Below are 20,659 nucleotides of genomic sequence, written 5' to 3' on the forward strand. Positions count from 1 at the left end.
TTAGAGACAGTTATGTTAATGAGGCAGGACTCAATCTACAGGATTAGATTGTATCTTGATTCAGTCTCTTTTGAGAGATAAAAGAGAGAAGTGGGCAGAGAGACATGGGAACCTAATGCCACCAAGAAAGTAGTGCCAGGAGCAGAGCATGGCCTTTGGACCCAGGGTCCCTGTGCTGAGAAGCTCCTAGACCAGGGGAAGATTGATGACAAGACCCTTCCTCTAGAGCCAACAGGGAGAGAAAGCCTTCCCCTGGAGCTGGCACCCTGAATTTGGACTTCTAGCCTCCTAGACTGTGGGAGAATAAACGTCTGTTTGTTAAAGCTGTTCGCTTGTGACATTACTGTTATGGCACCACTAGAATAACTAAGACAGTACACTTCACCTAGACTCAGATGTTAACATTAGCAGTGTTTTTGGGGGAGCATTTGAGATTTAATTTCAGACCTCATTCATTTTACCTCTGAATACTTCAGCGTGTGCCTTCTGAGACCGAGGCCATTATTTTATTCACAATGCAGTGATCGGATTTGGGAGATTTAGTTTAATCAGTGCGGTACTGTTGTCTGTCATGCAGTCCGTACACAAACTTCCTCCAGTGATCCCTTAACAAAATCCCCGGCTCACAAGGAGAAAATAAGGAAACTTTGATCTTGTTGGAAAGAAAAAGCAAAACAAAGCCCAACCTGAGGATTTTGTTTAAAGTTGTCCAGGCAGGAGAGTGATCACAGACTCTGTGGAAAAATGTCAACCCTCCTTGAGGGAGCAGTTGTGTTCCGAATGAATAAATGAACACTCCACACAAAAAAGGCCCACGGAAGCTTCTGGATCAGATAATGGACTCAAAGCACAAGAACCTTGTCCCTCTCCCAAAGTCTTGGATTTTTAAAGGCCAGAAGCTGTCATCATAATTGTGTCTACTGACACTTCCCGTGCTAGGAATTCAGAGATGAACAAGGAACCATCTCCTCTTTTATGGCGCTCACGTTCCGTTTGGGCGGGGACTTGCAGGGTCTGTGAGCCTCATGGAGGGAGGAGATTGGTACAGTACGGATGGCATGGGTGACATTTTTTTTTAAATATTTTATTTTTGTTGTTGAGAATATACATAACAGAACATACACCAATTCAGCAGTTTCTACATGTACAGTTCAGTGACATTGATTACATTCTTAGAGTTGTGCAAACATTCTCACCCTCCTTTTCTGAGTTTTTTCTCCCCCATAACCATAAACTCACGGACCACTAAGTTTCTTATATAATCTTTCGAGTTGCTGTTGTCAGTTTGATCCCACATAGATAGATCTTAAAAGAGCACAATACTCAAAGCAGACATTCTTTACTGGTGGGTGACATTTTAACCAGTTGATTTAGTTGGCCTTTAATTTCAGGCTCCCTGAGTTGTCGTTGGAAGGAATAGATTTTATGGAAGACAGACCTTAGGAAACAGACTCTTCAGCATGGAAAGATGAATGTCAAGAAGCTGTGGCCAGCGTCTGAGCAATCACCAGAGCACACACAGCTTGCTAGCCCTCTAGACCCCAAAATACTGAGAGTAGGTGGCATTTCTTGAGGCCAGAGGAGTTAGGGTGTTTATTGCTGTTGTTTGTAGGGGATAGAGCAGGCAGCTCTGATTTTGCTCCCAGATTCCCTTCCGCATCAGCTGGTTAAGGAACAGAATGAGCTGCTGGAAGGTGGCCCTGCCTGGCAGACAGACCCTGGGATTGGCTGGGCTGCTCAGGGGGACCACGGTCCCGAGGATGTGTTCCTGGGACACAGTACTGGCTAGCTGGGTGGGATTTGGCATCTCTTTTCTGCCCAGCTAGCGTCATTGTTTCTCCATGGCCACCTCTCCTTTCTGGATCTGAGGCAATCGTTCAGGGGGACTTTGTGTCAAGAAGAGTTGGATTTGAAGGTTATCCAAGGATGAATTGATTGGAAACGTGATGATTTGGAGTCAGACTTTTGACTTTGACTACAATTTTTGAATGATATGCTCACCCAGGGTATTGAACTTTTAAACCAGACCAGACCAGACCAGACCAGACCAGACCAGACCAGACCAGACCAGACCAGACCAGACCAGACCAGACCAAACCGATTGCCATCGAGTCGATTCTGATTCACAGCAACCCTATGGGACAGAGTAGAACTGCTCCATAGAGTTTCCAAGGGGCGCCTGGTGGATTCGAACTGCCGACCTTTTGGTTAGCAGCCATAGCTCTTAACCATATGCCACCAGGGTTTCCATCGAATGTTTATAAGATTTAATTTCCCTATAACCTTTGTCAAGGTGTTCAGCACACAGTGGGTATACCTGGTAGTCTAGGAGCCTCTTAGGTAATGTGCCTGAGAGTGTGGACCACACCTGCCCCGACGCCGTCCCTCACTCCGTCCACCTCCTCTTCCATCTTTTCCCGGGTCACCAGGAACACTCAGAGCCATTACTTGTTGGCTTGTCTGTCCCTTCTACACCCTGAACACCATTAGAAGGAGCAGAAAAACTTTGTTTTTCTTCATTCTTCCTTTTGAACGATTAAAACTGAGAATGGATCCAGTTACTTTAGGCAGTTGCTTTTTAAAGGAAGGTCTTTACTACAAACCCGTAATGCTTGCTTTGGGATGTGGGAAGAAAGTTACATTGTTTCTAATCTTTTTTGACACATGTATGGAAATTTTGAATAAACATTGTCTATCCTGACTAGGCCTAATTGTGGCTAGAAACGAGATGTGTTTTACGCATTTGAGATTGTGCGGGCTGCGGTTTTCCATCTGCTTTTTCACAGACACCACTGGGGTGCTGTAACCAGGCTCTCCGGAAGCATCACCGCCACCTTGGTCTTCTGGTTGCCGTGAGTTCCTGTGTTGGAGAACGCTGATGGGCGCTGAGGCATTTTCTAGAGCAGCTTGAGCCAATTTGGCGTCAACCCCTGTGGTTTCAAAGGCGTCACCTGATAACAGTAGAATTTCACATTTCTTGGAACACTTTCAAGGGTTTTAGACCTGAGTATGCACATGATTTCATTTAGTCTTCCTGACAACCATAACTGGCTTTTATTGTCGACATTTTGTCGGTAAGGAAAGTGCCCCAGCCAGAACCTGCGGATGTGGGATGGGAGCTCGGGCCTTCCTGACCCCGGTCTGTCTTTCCACCCGGCACCACCTGGCCAGCTAGGCAGCGGGCAGTCCTCTGGCACAAGTTCCCACCGATGGCACCACTTCCTATCGTATTAGTAGAATAAAGCAGGTGTAAGCTTAATTTCAACTTGGAAGTGGAAGGATGAGTTCGTGTGTGAATCCCCCAGAGAGCCCACCTTGTGAGTAAAGCTGCTCGTCTGGAGTGTGGTTTGCACCACTTCTGCTGTCACTTCTCCATAAACACCTGGGCCCCGGACTCAGACTTGGTGACTCTGCAGCTGTTTGAGATACGGGAACAAAGGCGGGGTGGTTTATACTCCCTGAGGAGCGGCAGCTTGCAGATGAGCTTTGGGATTTGATTTGATGTCAGCATGTTGTGAGGATCTGGGCCTAAACTTTGTCCTGGGACCATTTCATATTGCCCAGAGTCTTGTCGTGTGGGTGCCCTGTGGACCTGTCATCCTGTCACGGCTCTGTCCTGAGGCAGGTGGGGCTTAAAGGCCAGTGGGAAGCTTTCCACCCAAGGGTCTGTCTGTACTCAAAAGCAGTTGTGCCCAAGCTTTCCCATTAAGGGTGGTTTTAGGACTTGAAGTGATGCATCTGTAATACAGTGTTTATCGTTTGGTTTCTCATTATGTTCACTTGGTGAAAAGGAAGGGTGAAAGAGTATATTAATGGCCAGAATGTTAATGTCCAAGGTATGTTTTCTTGCCACGGCTGTCTCTTTATTTTAGGTGGTGGCTGTATTAAGGGCATTGGCCTAGATTACTATTTATTTTATTTATATTGCTGTTGTTGACAATATACACAACAGAGTAACAGTTTCTGCATGCACAGTTCAGTGACACTGATTACATTCTTTGAGTTGTGCAACCGTTCTCACCCTCCTTTTCTGAGTTGTTCCTCCTCCATTAACATAATGTCTTAGGAAAAGTGCAGCCAGAATGCTTGAAGTGAGGATGGCAAGACTTCATCTCATGTACTTTGGTCATGTTATCAGGAGGGACTAGTTCCTGGAGAAGGACATCACACTTAGTAAAGTAGAGGGTCAGCGAGAAAGAGGATGACCCTCAACGAGATGGATTGACACAGTGGCTGCAGTGATTGGCTCAAATATAGCAAGGATTATGAGAATGGCTCAGGATTGGGCAGTATTTCGTTCTTTTGTACATAGGGCTGCTGTGAGTCGGAAGAGACTCAGCGGCACCTAACAACAGCAACAACATTAACATAAATTCAGAGTCCTGCTGGCGCAGTGGTTAAGAACTTGGCTGCTAACCAAAAGGTCAGCAGTTTGAATCTACCAGGTGCTCCTTGGAAATCCTATGGGACAGTTCTACTCTGTCCTATAGGGTTCCTGTAAGTCGGAATCAACTCCACGCAAAGGGCTTGGGCTTCTTGTTAATTTGATGCCATATAAATAGATCTTAAGAGAGCACATTGCCCAAGGCAGACATTCTTTACTAATTCAGCTAAACTATTATTTGGTTTAAAGAGGACTTCAGGGGGTATTTTTGTATTAAGGTTTAAAGATTGCTGTTTGGTTTATCGCCCTCAACAGCTTTTATCCTGTTCAGCACACAAGAGGTGCAGTTACAGGCTCATGTGTTCCCAGGTTGGTGATAAAGGCATGGAGCCCCCCTGCCTCTCCCTTTGGCCCAGCAATCCCATTTCTAGGTGTTTTCTCATGAGAAGTGGGATCCTATGGTCACAAAAAGACTTGTACAAGGATGCAAGTTCATAGCCACTTTATTCATAATAGCCCACAGCTGGAAAGGGCCCAGGTGCCCCCCAGGAATGATGGCACAGACAGGGATGAGTTCATACAATGAGGTACTACTCAGCAGTACAAAGAAATGAAGATAGTGATGTATGTGACAACACGGGTGGATCTTTCGTAGACCGGGCTGGCCACCAAGGACTGCATTCTGTTTGTTTCTATTTTTATGCCCTCTTGGAATAGATAGAAATAATCAACGGTGGAAGAAAATGACCACTGTGGCTGCCTCTTGAGGGCAGTGGGGGCAGGGATTGACTGGGAAAGGGCACAAGGGAACTTTCGGGGGTGAGGGAAATGGTCTATAGCTCGAGAGGAGTTTGGGTCACTCAGGTGTATGTGTTTGTCAAGACTCGTAAAAGGGTAGATTGCACAGTATGTAAATTTTACCGCACACAGAAGCCAATCTTGAGCTGTAGCTAATTACATCCACGTTCAAGTGTTCAGAGATCTATGTCTGGAATGTAGCTTGCAATGCATCAGAAAATAAGATGGACGGACGGATGGATGGATGGATATGTGATAAACCAAATATGGCAAAATGCGGGCAATCAGCAAGTCTGGGGGGCGGGGCGTCTAGCTGTTCATGGCACATTTTCTTCAGCTTAGCCGAGCACTTGGCTCAGCATTAATTGCGTAACATGTCCATCTGTCCATCTCGAAGAGAGGGTCAAAACTTGAAGTTGCCGCACCACTTACTGGTGTGTATCCTGGGAGAGTTACTGAGTCTTCCTCTGCTTCACCTATAAAACGGGGGCAACGAGGCCCCTCACGGGCTTTTGTGAAGGTTAAGTGAGTCAGTACCGGTGAGCTGTGAGAAGAGGGCCAGCCCATGTTCAGCGCTGTAGAGGTGTTAGCTGTAGGTCCTGTTCTCCAGGAGCCTGCAGTCCTGGTGTGAGGGTGTTAAACGCATACATGAATGATGCAGGAGACAGAGAGCGATGACGCCATGGGCTCCAGGACGGCTGTGAGAACTTAGAGAAAGACCAGGCAGCGCAGAGCTGCAGGGCCTCAAGTGTAACCTTTTGGAGAAGGTGGCATTGGAACTGACTCTGGAGGAGGAGCCCGACGTGGAACTGTGGAGGAGGGAGAGAAGGCCTTAGGGCAGAGGGCAGGGTGCAGACAGAGCTGGGTGGGAAGACACGGGAGCCCGGTGCTTGCTTTTAGTTCCTCCGCCTCAAACACTCATCACCGCTTTTGTTTATTTTATTTCCTCTCTAGAGTTCCCCCTCCAGTCTCCTCTGCCTTAGCACATTTAACTGCACTTACAGCAATTATCTTATGTCTTTGTCTACTTATTGATGGCTGCCTTCCCCACCGATTCTACTGCAAGGCTTAGAGGACAGGAACTTGCCTCCACCAGCATGGATGTGCCCCAAGGGCAGGCTGGGGTTGGCTCCTGAGGGCCCTGTGTGTTGTGGGGGGAGCTGGCCTCAGTTGTGTGGGCCTGGAGGGCATCTGAGTGTTTTCATATGGGGTGATGGGCTCTGAGTTGCTGGAATGCTGCTGGGCAGCTGTAAGTGGATGGGCTGGGGAAGGTAGAGAAAGGTGGTGGAAGACCGCCTAGGTTAGTCTAGGTGAGCGCCAGCGAGGGGGCCCAAGCCCCGTGATGGCAGTGGGAGCGTAGAAAACGGAGTGGGTGGGAGGCATTGAAGGGCACGGTGGATAGGGCTTCCCTGCTGTGGTTCTGTGCTTGCGGGAATATCTGGGGCAGATTTGTTGTTGGGGGTGGAAGAGGAGAGAACCAGGTCCCTGGCAGAGTTGCCTTGCGCGGCGGCGTGGTCCCCGTCTGACTCTCCCATTCTGGGCTGTGTGCACTGAGGCGCAGGCAGCAGGCAGAGCCTGGAGCGCAGTCAGGCCTTGTCCCTGGCACTCCGCAGCTGGGGAGTTATGCACGGCTCTCTGAGCTTCAGACCCCTGCCCACGAGCTGGGGTAATAGTAGCTCATGGATTGTCGCGATGACTAAGGTACGTTCAGCTGGCTGACATACAGTAGGTGCTTCCTAAATACAAGTTGTTATCTCTACATCACACTCTTATGGGGAGAAATCAGTTAGGTCATGGGTGACAGTAACCTCTTGTAAACCACGAAGTCTCAGGTCTAAGTTGGGTGTTGTTATTAGTAACGATTCATTACCTAATTACATGTTCTTATGTTATTGTGTTCTTAGGTTTTAAGAAGTTCACTGTTTGTTGGGAGGCTCTGCCAGGACCCTAGAGAGTGCCCGGCTGAACCAGTGTTCCTTTCCTGTTATAAAGGAACTTAAAATAGATACTTGACATGATGTGTAGCAGACACCTTTGTTCCAGGGAACCTGGGCCTTATTCGCAAGAGGATAGGATGAGCTGTAAGGTGGGCTCCTCAGAGGCGTGGAGCCTTCTCAGGAGGCCACCTGAGTGCTTCCCCGGCACTGTCATGGGGACCTCAGCCTTGGGGACTGGGCTCCTCAGAGGCGTGGAGGATTCTCAGGAGGCCACCTGAGTGCTTCCCCGGCACTGTCATGGGGACCTCAGCCTTGGGGACTGGGCTTTTCTTTCTTTGAAATTTCATCACGTCTTTGCTTTTGTTTTAAGGAAAAAAAAAGTCTTTAAAACAACTGTTTCTTTTTTCATTTGTAAGTTTCCCCCAGAAGCTTCTGACTCCCTCTCTGTGCCGCAGCTCTCCGAAGAGGAGAAGATCCAGCGGTACAGCATCCTGTCCGAGCTCTACGAGCTGATCGGCTTCCACCGCAAGTCGGCCTTCTTCAAGCGTGTGGCCGCCATGCAGTGCGTGGCCCCCAGCATCGCCGAGCCGGGCTGGAGGGCCTGCTACAAGCTCCTCCTGGAGACGCTGCCTGGCTATAGCCTGTCACTGGATCCCAAAGACTTCAGCAAAGGTACGTGGGGTCCTGGTGCTGAAGCGGCCCCTGGGTGATGCAGACAGTTTGTGCTTGACCACTAACCTCAAGTTTGGCTGTTCACACTCACTCAGCAGCACCTCGGAAGAAAGGCCTGACAGTCTGCTTCTGTAAAGATTACAGCCAAGAAAATCCTATGGGGAGTTCTACTCTGTAACACATGGGTCCGCCGTCAGTTGGAATTGACTTGACGGCATGGTTTGGGTTTGGTTTGGTGCTGAAGCTCAAATGTGTTTTAATTCAATCAGCCGTGCACTGTTTGAGCACTCACTGTATATGACAGACACCGTGATTGGTGATGGGGCATCAAAGATGAAAAAACCCTGCCCAGCACTTGAGTACTTTCAGTAATAAACACAGCTGTGCTTTGCTGTGGGACGTGCTTCCTGAAACCTTTACCAGTGAGAGTCAGAAATCTCCCCTGAGCTCATTGACATGGTGTATCATCAACAAAACACTTCTAATACCTAATGAATTTTAGTTAATTTATGAAATCTACCTAAGTTAGATATCTAACAAGAATAAATAGACTTAGAAACAGAACAACCAGAATGGAAATAATGAGAATGTTTGTGCATTGTGAAGAATGTAACTGTCCTGGATTGAATTTTGTCTCCCAGAATATGTGTCAGCTTGTTTAGGCCATGATTCCCAGTATTGTATGGTTGTCCTCCATTTTGTGATTGTAATTTTATGTTAAAGAGGGTTAGGGTGGGATTGTAACACCCTTACCCAGGTCACATCCCTGATCCAACGTAAAGGGAGTTTCCCTGGGGTGTAGCCTACACCCCTTTTGTCTCTCAGGAGATAAAAAGGAAAGGGAAGTGAGCAGAGAGACAGGGGGACCTTATCTGACCAAGAAAGCAGTGCTGGGAGCAGAGCGCGTCCTTTGGACCTGGGGTCCCTGTGCGGAGAGGCTCCTATTCCGGGGGAAGATTGATGAGAAGGTCGACAGAGAGAGAAAGGCTTCCCCTGGAGCTGACGCCCTGAATTTGGACTTTTAGCCTACTTTACTGTGAGAAAATAAACTTATCTTTGTTAAAGCCACCCAGTTGCGGTATTTCGGTTATAGCATCACTGGATGACTGAGATAGTAACCAATGTCACTGAACAGCTTGTGTAGAAATGGTCGAATGGGAACCTGCACGGCTATGTAAACCTTCACTGGAAACACAATAACATTATTAAAAAAAAAAAAAAAAGATTAAGTGTACTTGGTATTTGTATACATGTAGGTGTGTATTTGGTGATAAACCCTTATCCTGCCATATTAATGCACGGTTGTTGTGTGCCGTCTAGTCCATCCTGACTCATAGTGATCCCATGTGACAGAATAGAACTGCTCCATAGGGTTTCCTAGGCTCTAATCTTCATGGAAGCACATCACCGGGTCTTTCCTTCCACAGAGCCACTGGGTGGGTTTGCACTGCTGTCCTTTTGGTTAGCAGCTGAGCACTTCACCACTGTACCACTAGGGCTCCTTAAGGGTAGAACTGCCCCATAGAGTTTCCGAGGAGCGCCTGGTGGATTCGAACTGCTGACCCTTTGGTTAGCAGCCACAGCTCTTAACTGCTGCGGCACAGCATTGCCTAATGTGCAGTAGTACGTATTAGAAATAAAGCTGCGCCTCCGATAACAAACACAGGCAGTCCCTGGGCTACCAGTGTCTGACTTACTACATACAGCTCACACTTAAGAACGGGCTGCCATAAAGCCTATTATATTAAAAATTTGAGTTAAATACAATCACTTATAATAACGAACGCACACACTACTTTGTGACACTCATGAAAATACTGTGTGGTTTGCAAGTATTTTTTGCTCATAGTGACCCTGTGGGACAGAGCAGAGCTGCCCCACGGGGTTTCCAAGGAGCAGTTGGTAGATTCGAACTGCTGACCTTTGAGTTAGCAGCCGTAACTCTCAACCACTGTGCGCCAGGGCTCCTTTACATGCATAGACCAGAAAAAACCCTGTTGGCGTTGAGTCGATTCTAACTCATGGGGACCCTATAGGACAGAGCGGAGAAAGGTGAAATAGGTACCAAAGACAAGCATTTGACAAACCGACGCTGAGTAAGAGTCGCGGGTACCTCTTCCGACTTACCTTCAGATTCAACCTAAAGATGGACCTAGGAACGGGTCTCCTGGGTAGCCCAGGGACTGCCTGTGCACACAGTTCTTGCCCAGCTTCAGGCAGAATCTGAATGGCAGGAGGAAAAACGTGGTGCTTTGCCCCAGCTGTGTCACAGGACTGCCCCTTCATTCCCCAGAGCACTGCTAACACAACGCTACAATGAAGCCTGCGGGCATGGGGGACTCACACTTCCGGAATGGGGAAGCCAGGGTCGTCTCTGCTGATGGAGCCATGAGTAGGCCTCTGGGAGCTGTCCCTGCGTGCTCAGTCCCAGGGCTCAGGCCTGACACGTCCTGATGAGGGACTCTGCCCTCTCTGCAAGAGTCCCGGCCCAGCTCTTCCCCCTTTACAGGGGGAGGTGGCTTTCCTTGTGAGCTCCCTGTTTTGTTCTAGAAATGATGACGCATTGCAAGTGGCGGGCCGGGGCGGCGTGTGGTGAGGCCTGGGCCTGTGCATTGGTACAAGTATCATGGGGTTCTGAGGAGCTGATCTGGTTCTTACTTTCTTTTTACAGGTGGAGGAATTGAGCTCCAGAGGGGGGAGGTGGCTTCTGCTTAGGTGTGTTCCACTGAAAACACTAATTGGTAAAGGAGCGGGGCAGGGGGCTGAGTGCCAAGGCCCTGGGTCCAGGCTGACCGTGGGGGAGGCAGAGGACAGCTAAGGAGGGGCAGGGGGCTGAGCGCCAAGGCCCTGGGTCCAGGCTGACCACAGGGGAGGCAGAGGACAGCTAAGGAGAGGGGAAGGTGTGAGAAGTGATTGGGGGTCAGGCTGAGCTAGGAGGAGGGCTAGGACCTAGGTGAGACTTGCTTTTGCCCAGGAGGCTGGAGCGTTTGTCTGGAAGCTCAGCTGGGCCAGAGTGACACCTCGGGCAAAGCAGTGAAGAGACCTCAGCGTTCTCCAGGAGAACGTGGCTCTCTGTCCCCACTGTCCCGAGTTTACTGCTTCACGTCAATGGGTGCCAACACACTGGGACTGGCTGCAGGGTGAGGTGATGCTGAGTTCCTGGCCTCTCGGTGCCCACCTCATGGCTCATCGTAAGCACCTTTCAGGAGGAGTGTCCACGGTCTGCTTCTCGGGAGAGAGAAGCGGAAAGATGAGGACGAAGCCTGTGAACTGAGCCCTCGCAGATGGGCCAGCATGGCCGTAGCTTGCTCTTAGGGGTGAGCCTGGTGGGGGAGCTGAAAGCCAGGCTCTGTGTGGCCTTCTCACACGCTTCTCACACGCCTTTCCTCTCCTGTTTCTGCTCAGTCAGTGGGCTGAAGACCAGCAGCACCAGAAAAGAGCACCTCTATGCGTGAGGAGCCCTGGTGGTTAGCTCGGCAGCTAAACAAAAGGTCAGCCTTTCAAATCCACCAGCCTTTCCTTGGAAACCCTATGGGGCAGTTCTTCCCCATCCCGTAGGGTTGCTATCGGAATGGACTCGATGGCAAAGAGTAATGGGTATGTCGTGTGGTAAACACGAGAGTGGCCCTGCAGTGTCCTGAGACATCTGAGGGTCATTCACCTGCAGGAGTCAGTCACACAGTTCTGTAGCACTGTTATTCGTATGTCCACTTCAGTGAGTGGCTTTGAAGGTGCTCATTCCTCTCTCTCTCTCTCTCTATGTGTTTATTTTTTATCATAGTGAGTATATATATAACAAAAAATTGCCATTTCAACATTTTTTACATGTAGAGTTCAGTGACATTGACTGCTTTCATCACGTTGTGTGCCCGTCCCCACCATCCGTTCCTGATTTTTTTATCGCCCTCACCGGCAGCCCAGGCCACCTAAGCAATGACGCCCACTCTCCCCGCCTGTGCGCCCCGGTAGCCACCAATAGACTTTGGTCTCTCTACATTTGCCTCTTTTTCAGAAATAATTCCATCATGTTCTTCCCTCCACCAGACTTCCCGCTGTGTGAGTTTTGTTAACTGTTCAGGCAGGTACCTAGTGGGGTGGTTTGGATATTTTTATTTATTAGAATGTTGTCTTCATTGGACATTAGAAAAAATGGGTTCTTCACAAAAGGCGATTGTTGATGTTTCCTTCAGTCTCTAAAAGTTCCCAGTATTTTAAGCAACACATAGAGAGGGGCTGCTGTGCTAGGAGGGCCACCAGGAGGGCTGGCTGCAGGCGGGTGGGCCACACCAGCCCTGGGTCTGCTCAGCTGCCGGCCCCGGGTCTGCTCAGCTGCCGGCCCCGGGTCTGCTCAGCTGCCTGCCCTGGCTCAGCAGGCCCATCCACCGGGAGGCACCATGGTCTGTTTCAGCACGGCCTTGCTGAGCCTTGTGTCTCTGGGGCTGTATCCGCCCAGAGGGGGCATCTTTTTCTAACCCACACCAAGGCTAGTTTAGGTTTTCGCGTGTCAGCTCGTTTCTCACAGCCTGGTGAGTAGGCATTGTGAGGCCTGTGCAGCACTAGAGGAAACGGAGGCTTAGTGAAGTTAAATGTCAGCCCCAAGGTCATGCAGCTGATGAGATCAAGGGACGGGGCACCATTACTTGCCAGCTGTGTGACCTTGGTCAGGTCACTCAATATGTTGTGTCTCTAAAATGCTTTTATCTAGAGGAGCCCTGGTGGCACAATGGTTAAGCACTCGGCTGCAACCAGGACGTTGGCGGTTTGAACCCACCAGTGGGAGAAAGACCTGGCAATCTGCTCCCGTAAAGATTACAGCCTAGAAAACCCTACGGGGCAGTTCTACTCTGACGCGTGGGGTCACTATGAATGAAATTAACTAGACAGCCCCCACCAGCAACAGTTTTGTCTAGTTCACGGTGAGTTGTAAGGACTGAATGAGGTAATCCCTGTGAGGTGCTTAGAACAGTGCTCAGCAAACATGTGCTGTTGTTGCTGACAAGTTAGACCTTCCCCCCGAGTCTGGCGCTCTCCCCGTAGCTTCCCGAGGCCAACTCAAAAGGGGTAAAATAAAACGCGCTCAGAGGCTTCAGGGTCTGTCTCTGCCTGAGAGGTGAATGGTGCCAGGGTAACCCCCCATCTTGGTTGTATTAATTGGAGTTAAGGCCCAAAACAGGAGTCCCTGGGTGACAAAAACTGTTAAGTGCCTGACCACTAGCTAAAAGGTTGGTGGTTTAAACCCTCCCAGAGACGCCTCGGAAGACAAGCCTGGTGATTACTCCCGAAAGGTCACAGCCTTGAAAACCCTATGGAGCAGCTCTACTCTGCACACATGGGGTCGCCGTGAGTCAGTGTGCACTTGACGGCACCTAACAACAACAACAACAAGGGCAGAAATAACTGGACAAGCCCTAGAAACTTGAGGGGTTAGCAGTTGAAGGGCGAGCAGAGAAGAAACTCAGCCTCAGAAGGAGAGTTGAGTGTCCACACTCACTGAGGCTGTGTTCTAGACACTGCCTGAGGGTGGTGTTTGGGAAGAGGGAAGAGAGAGTTTTTAGAGCTGCTAGACTACTGCTTTATAGATGAAAAAGGGCGCTGTAAATGGTTTCTGTGTGCACTGTGAAGGCGGTTCCCATTTGGGGTGCTTCTGAGGGACTTCTGTCAAGGTTTAGTTGCTTTTCAGTTTTCTGTATCCTTTGAATATAACTCCAGGCTAGCTTCAGGGTAAAAGCCAGCCGCCTGGGCTTTATGTGGGTCTCACTAGGAGTTTTTGGAATTTTCTCTGTATACTGAGGAGGCCTGGTGGCGCAGTGGTTATGTGCTTGGCTGCTAACTGGAAGGATGGCTCTGCAGCAGTCTCCTTCTGTAAAGATCACAGCCTAGAAAACCCTGTGGGGCAGTTTTACCCTGTCCTATAGGGCCGCTATGAGTCGGAATCGACCCCATGGTGGCAGGTTTGGTGTTTGGTTATACTGGGGCTAACTGTGGGGAATGTGGAGGGATACATATGCTGGGGCCTCGAATGTGCTTTTCCTTCTTCCAGGAATGCTCTTCCCTCTCCTTACCCCAAGGAGCCCTGGTGGCACAGTGGTTAAGCGCTCAGCTGCTAACCAAAAGGTCGGCGGTTCTGCTCTGTCACCCGGAGTGGCTAGGAGTCAGAATCGACTCGACCTCAGTCATCCTGTGGGTCTTGGCTGAATGCCACTTCTTCACAGAGCTCCCCTCGGCCCCTCGGCCCCTCGGCCTCTTTACTGCACCCCTGGTTTTCTCTTTCACTGAGTCCTGTTCTTCCTCAATACTCCCCATGGCTTGGAAGTGTATTTTGAAGACGTGGGTGACTATTTAATGTCTGTTCCCCTGCCTCCACTGGCCTGTAAGCCCTGCGAGAGCACAGACCCCTGCCTCAAACCTTGTCCCCTGTGCTGGTCCACGGAGGTGTCCGAATAAATACAATGTGGGACCAAGCCCTCAAGAGCAACTGCAAGGACGTGGATTTGTGGCATCTACTGAGCGGAGTTTGCTTCTTGACCTTAATTTTAAAATCAGATCAATGAGACATTTAATTCTTTTGAAAAACAAAACAGGCACAGTCTAACTGAGTGGGCACTTTTATTCGGTCTTCTGTTTTGGGAGGGGACAGGTGCCACCATCATTGTGTGAGCAGGCTGCAGAGAGAAGGTAAGGGAGTGAGATCCAGAAATGTAAAAACGATCAAAGCTGGCTGGTTATGTTTTTAGTCAGAAATAAAATTCCCATCACACCCTGTCTTCCACGATTGCACTGGACTGCTCTAAACATTTCTCAGGAGATGAGTAGAAATCTGCTGAGACTCTGTAAAAAAAAAAAAAAAAAAGGGAATAAAAGGTAGATCCCTTGTGTTCTAAAGCCCCGAAACGTATTCTCCGTTTCCCGAGATGGACCTTTTCACCAGCTGGTTATAGAAGCAGCACATTGGGGACACAGATGTGTGCCGTGAGTGTTTGCTGGCCTGAAGGGCATGGCTTATTATCATTCTAGTCTTATTTCTGTTGTTGTGTTTGGAGATTTTCCATTATGCCTTTTGCCCAGCCTTTTCCCGAACGACAGATTCCATTTTCCCCAGGGACTCTTATGAAAGAGACCGAGATGGAATTGCTAAAAGGCAATAATTGGTGTACATAAAAAAAAAAAAATTTTTTTTTAAAGGAACCCCCAAATCGCTGAACTTTTCAATTACAAGTGTTGAAAATTTTGCTGTGCAAATCTGTCTTCCAAAAAAACCCCAAACCCACTGCCATTGAGTCGATTCTGACTCATAGCGACCCTATAGGACAGAATAGAACCGCAACATAGGGTTTCCAAGGACCAGCTGGTGGATTCAAACCTCCTACCTTCTGGTTAGTAGCCGACTCTTAACCACTGTGCCAACAGGATTCTGGAGGTTAAGCTACTAGGGTCTTTTTTTTTTTTTTCTTTTAATGTATTTGGTTAGCTCAAAGAATTTTTAAAAAGTGTTTTACATATGCATACAAGTAGAGAGAATTGTACAATGAGCCCTGTGGCTGGATTAAATCTTGCCACATTTGCTTTATCTTTCCTTCTTTTATCCCCTCCCTGTTGAGGTATTTCACTGCAAATCCCGAAACCATGTTGTTTCACTCCTGGTTGCTAAAGCCTGTTTCTGTAAAAAGTAGGGCGCTTCCTTTGCAGGCTTTCAGCTTATGCTCACATGCTTATCAAGTATCAACTGTGTGCCAGGCGCCATGCTAGGTACAAGGACACTTGGGTGACCCAGACATAGTCCAATCCCGAGGGAGAAACAAATGCTGGGCCTTCAGGTGCCGCCCTGTACCTGCCTGACTGTACTGCCCCTCCTCCGGGTGGAAGTTTGTGCAGCAAACAGCGGAAGCAGACAAGGAACTGGTCCCCTCCGTGGGGCGGGTGGCGGGAGAGGAGGCCAGTAAGGATTACGAGAAGAGGGACCTGTGAGTGGAGTTTTAGAGTTGTTGTTAGGTGCCACTGAGTCGGTTCTAACTCATAGCGACCCTATGCACGACAGAATGAAACACTGCCCGGTTCTGCCCCATCCTCACAGTCGTTATGCTTGAGCCCATTGTTGCAGCCACCATGTCAGTCCATCTCCTTGAATGTCTTCCTCTTTTTCGCTGACCTTTGACTTTTACCAAGCATTATGTCCTTCACCAGAGATTGGTCACTCCTACTTAGAGTACTAGCAGATAAAACACACAGAGGTTATGATAGAAAAAGGAAGATCACCTGTTATGTGTGTGTTTTAAAAAAGATAATTAGTTTTATTTATTTTTGTTGTTGTTGAAAATATACACAGCAGAACATACCAGGTCAACAGTTTCCACACGTACAATTCAGTGACTCTGATCACATTCTTTGAGTTGTGCAGCTATTCTTTTCTGTGTTGTTCCTCCCCCACTAACATAAACCCCATACCAAACCCACTGCCATGAGCGGATGTGACTCATAGTGACACTATAGGACAGAGAACTGCCCCACAGGGTTTCCAAGGCTGTAATCTTTAGGCAAGCAGACTGCCACATCTTTCTCCCGCCAAGCGGCTGCTGGGCTCAAACCGCCAACGTTTTGGTTAGCAGCGGAATGCTTAACTACTGCGCCACCAGGCCCCCTTAACATAAACTCACTACCCCAGTGAATTGCCTGTCTAAGCTTTTGGGTTGCTGTCGTCAATTTGATCCCATATGCAGTAGACAGTTCTTTTAAAAGAGCATAATACTCAAGGCAGATATTCTTTGCTAGTTAAGTTAAACTACTGTTTGATTTTAAGAAGACTTCAGGGGATAGCTCTGGTTTAAGGATTGAGTCTGACTGACAATGATAATCACGTGGGGGTCTTTACAAACTCACATTTCCCGACCTCACTGCAGATGTACTGAAACCAGGATCTTCTGGTGGGTATCGTGCAGCCTGCAAGTTAAGAAGCCGCTGAGAAGGCTCTGCCCATCTGCCGATGGTGGGGGGAGCCACCAGAGTGGAGACCCGGGGCTCACCTCAGGGCATCCTCTGGATGAAAGAATTCGGGTGGGTAGGGAAGGTGGCCTTGAGTCAGGAGGTCTCTGAGTCAGACCTGATGCGACTGAGATGCCACGGGTCCTGAATCTTTTTTTTTCCAACTTTTGCACCAAGCTGCTAAGGCCGCTGAACACACAAGCTTGTGTGACGTGTTTGCTTTGGAATTCTGTTAACGTGCCTTCTTCATGAGGGGTCTTAAGGTGGAAAACGTTTAAAAATCGCCATTGTTGCCAAAAAGGAGACGGAATAAGCAACTCTAAGATTCTGTGATCTTCATGAGACACTATTCAATTGGCTGTTTAACCGATTGCCCCGCCTTTGACTTCAGACACGCTGGATGATTTGGGGGAGTAGCCACACAAGCCCATTGATAACCTTTTTTCCCCCCGATTTAGCTCTCTTCTACATTTTTCTTATACTTCAGAGAAATGTTGAACTTTGAAATTTAATGTCTCTGGTTGTTGACAACGAAGTCCCGTCAAATCACCACAGACCCCCCCTGCAAGATTCTGAAAACAGCATATATGTCTACAACTCAAATGCATGCCATTAAAAATGTAATCTTTTGTTCTAAGTTTATTATCATTATTTCAAAATGGGTTATATTTGAAATTGTGTTTTTGCAGAAGAAAGTATAACATAAAACATATTTTTAACATGTGAGGAAATATACCACTTTAGAGCTCTTTTCCATGATAAGTAAACACAGGAAACATTTTTATTTTAATAATTTGTTTTATTTTTGTTGTTGAGAATATATACAGCAGAACCATACACCATTTCGACAGTTTCTGCATGTAGCATTTGTGACATTGATGACATTCTTCTAGTTGTGTAGCTGTTCTCACCCTCCTTTTCCAGTTGTCCCGCCCTCATGAACATAAACTCACCGCCCCCTAAGGTTCCTATCTAATCTTTCGAGTTGCTTTTGTCAGTTCAGTCCCATATAGATAAATCTTAAAACAGCTTGATGCTCAAGGCAGACATTCTTTACTAGTTAAGCTAAATTATTGTTTGGTTTTAAGACTTCAGGGAATATTTTTGGTTTCAGGTTTAAAGGTTATCCCCGGGCAATAGTCTCAGGGGTTTCAGGGGTTCATCCACTCTCCATGGTGCCAGGAGGTCTGGAGTCCATGATAATTTGATATTCTGTTTTGTATTTCCCCCCTTTTGATCAGGATTGTCCTGTAGAAGCTTTGATCAAAATGTTCACTAACGGTAGCTGGGCACCATGCAGTTCTTTTGGTCTCATGGCAAAGGAGGCATTTGTTGGAGGCAACTAGCCACCCTTGCATTTCAGGGAACATGTTTTTTGTTGCCCTTTGAGTTTGATAGTTGAGGGAGGTATTTGTTTTGAGATCACCAGGTTTTGCATATTATGTGAAATGCGTTTCCAGAAAAGACTCACTTTACTTCCTGTTGTTTTTCCTGTGGGTCCTCCGAAGCCCTCTCACCATCTCTGTCTCCTTCCTGCAGGGACCCACAGGGGCTGGGCCGCGGTGCAGATGCGCCTGCTGCACGAGCTCGTCTACGCCTCCCGGAGAATGGGGAACCCTGCCCTGTCCGTCAGGCACCTGTCCTTCCTCTTGCAGACGATGCTGGACTTCCTGTCAGATCAGGGTGAGTGAATTGGAATTAATGTGTCCTTCTCAGTGTGCAGTCCTGGCGTTTTCTGTTTAGGACTCTTGATGACCCAGGCATATTCCTGCTCTGATGGTGTCCCCAGTGAGTGACAGCTTTGTCCTTGGTGCCCGTTGTCTTCAGCATTGCACTTGAATTGCCTTTGTCTTCATGCTGTCTGTAAAGTCCAGGGCCTGAGCAGCAGGGTCAGGGCCTGAGCAGGCTGGATGGATAGTTTGTACTTTGGAGTTTCTTTCAGGTGAGAAGGAACAGCCTAGGGCCCAGATCTCGGAGTGCTCATCTCTGGTGTTGGGAGCTGGTTTGTCCTCGGAGGTGGGCTGGTGCTCCGCTCTGGTGCAGGCGTGATTGCCTACAGTATGAACAGCCTAGGGCCCAGATCTCGGAGTGCTCATCTCTGGTGTTGGGAGCTGATCTGTCCTCGGAGGTGGGCCGGTGCTCCGCTCTGGTGCAGGCGTGATTGCCTACAGTATGAACAGACTAGGGCCCAGATCTCGGAGTGCTCATCTCTGGTGTTGGGAGCTGGTTTGTCCTCGGAGGTGGGCTGGTGCTCCGCTCTGGTGCAGGCGTGATTGCCTACAGTATTCTGCTTTTTGCTTGGTAAGTAGTGGTCCGCAAGCTCCCTGAGGGTACTGTTCCCCCACCCTCCACCTCTCCCCTGGGATTTCTTGGACCTCCCAGACCCAGCAACTGCAAAGAGGTGGTGCCGGCACAGTGCTGGTCTGAGTGGATGGTGCTCTGCTAGCGCCGGGCCTAGAAACCAAGCATCATCCCTGATCTGTGGCCCTTGTCCCTGCCCCCCTTTGTCATGACCTGTTCTCTCCTGCTTCCAGGGCCCCCACATCCCTGGCATTTAAATGTGCACAGTCACACGTGTGTAGGTTGTGACGACTGTGGCGCCTCCTTCCCCACAGTGCCTGGCCCTGCACACTCACCCTGCCTGCCCCAGCGCCTGCCTTGGCCTTCTTACTCAGGTCCTCTGCCTGCCTTGGCGCCTGCCTTGGGCCTCTCTCTCAGGTACTCTGTCTACCTTAGGCCTCTCTTTCAGGTACTGTGCCTGCCTCAGCTTCTGCCTTAGGCCACTCTCTTAGGTATGCTGTCTACCTTGGGCCGTTCTCTCAGGTACTCGGCCTGCCTCAATGCCCGCCTTAGGCTGCTCTCTCAGGTACTCTGCCTGCTTTGGGCCACTCTCTCAGGTACTCTGCCTGCCTTGTGCTGCTCTCTCAGGTACTCTGCCTACCTTGGGCCACTCTCTCAGGTACTCTGTCTGCCTCAACACCCGCCTTATGCTGCTCTCTCAGGTACTCTGCCAGCCTTAGGCCACTCTCTCAGGTACTCTGCCTGCTTTGGGCCGGTCTCTCAGGTACTCTGCCTGCGTTGGGCCACTCTCTCAGGTACTCTGTCTGCCTCAACACCCGCCTTAGGCTGCTCTCTCAGGTACTCTGCCTGCCTTGGGGCACTCTCTCAGGTACTCCGCCTGCCTTGGGCTGCTCTCTCAGGTTCTCTGTCTTCCCTGGGCCGCTCTCTTCGGTACTCTGCTTCAGCACCTGCCTTAGGCCACTCTCTCAGGTACTCTGCCTGCCTTGGGCTGTTTTCTCATGTACTCTGTCTACCTCAGCACCCGCCTTAGGCCAGTCTCTCAGGTACTCTGCCTGCGTTGGGCCACTCTCTCAGGTACTCTGCCTGCCTTGGGCTGCTCTCTCAGGTACTCTGCCTTAGGTCGCTCTCTCAGGTACTCTGCCTGCTTTGTGCTGCTCTCTCAGGTACTCTGCCTTAGGTCGCTCTCTCAGGTACTCTGCCTGCTTTGTGCTGCTCTCTCAGGTACTCTGCCTTAGGTGGCTCTCTCAGGTACTCTGCCTGCCTTGGGCCGCTCTCTCAGACATACATCTTTCTCCCCTCAGCAGGACCTTGTGCTCGCCCTTCCCTCCCGCGCTCCTCTTCACCACGGGACTCCTCCAGGTCTCTGTGTCTTGAGAGCCTTTTACAAGTCCCTGGCCGAGCAGGGCTCCTACTGGTTCTCCTCATTCCTGCACTCATCGGGTTATCATGAAGTAATCAATCAATCGCAGGTTTAGTTGGTCAGCGCCTGTCTTCCCTTTAGAACCTCTGTTCCTGTGCCTGGTCAGCTGTTCCCCCTCCAGCCCCTGGTGCTGCACTTTGCAGAGCAGGTGCTGAATGCACACTTTAGAGG

The 20,659-nt window shown here is 49.2% G+C and overlaps 1 protein-coding gene across 4 annotated transcripts in view; it reads left to right on the forward strand.

Annotated features, from left to right (window-relative positions):
- TRAPPC9 (trafficking protein particle complex subunit 9) overlaps window positions 1–20,659 on the forward strand; it is a 652,210-nt gene that overhangs the window by 68,891 nt on the left and 562,660 nt on the right. For 2 of the 4 annotated variants that reach the window (XM_049853997.1, XM_049853998.1), the window contains 2 exons: window positions 7,536–7,791; window positions 18,307–18,450. In XM_049853997.1, coding sequence (XP_049709954.1) covers window positions 7,536–7,791; window positions 18,307–18,450 — 400 coding nt within the window. The remainder of the gene's footprint in view (window positions 1–7,535; window positions 7,792–18,306; window positions 18,451–20,659) is intronic. The other 2 variants (XM_049853999.1, XM_049854000.1) reach the window with 1 other exon arrangement.

The sequence above is a fragment of the Elephas maximus genome, chromosome 15 (assembly GCF_024166365.1).
Source record: "Elephas maximus indicus isolate mEleMax1 chromosome 15, mEleMax1 primary haplotype, whole genome shotgun sequence".
In the NCBI taxonomy this organism is placed as follows: domain Eukaryota; kingdom Metazoa; phylum Chordata; class Mammalia; order Proboscidea; family Elephantidae; genus Elephas; species Elephas maximus.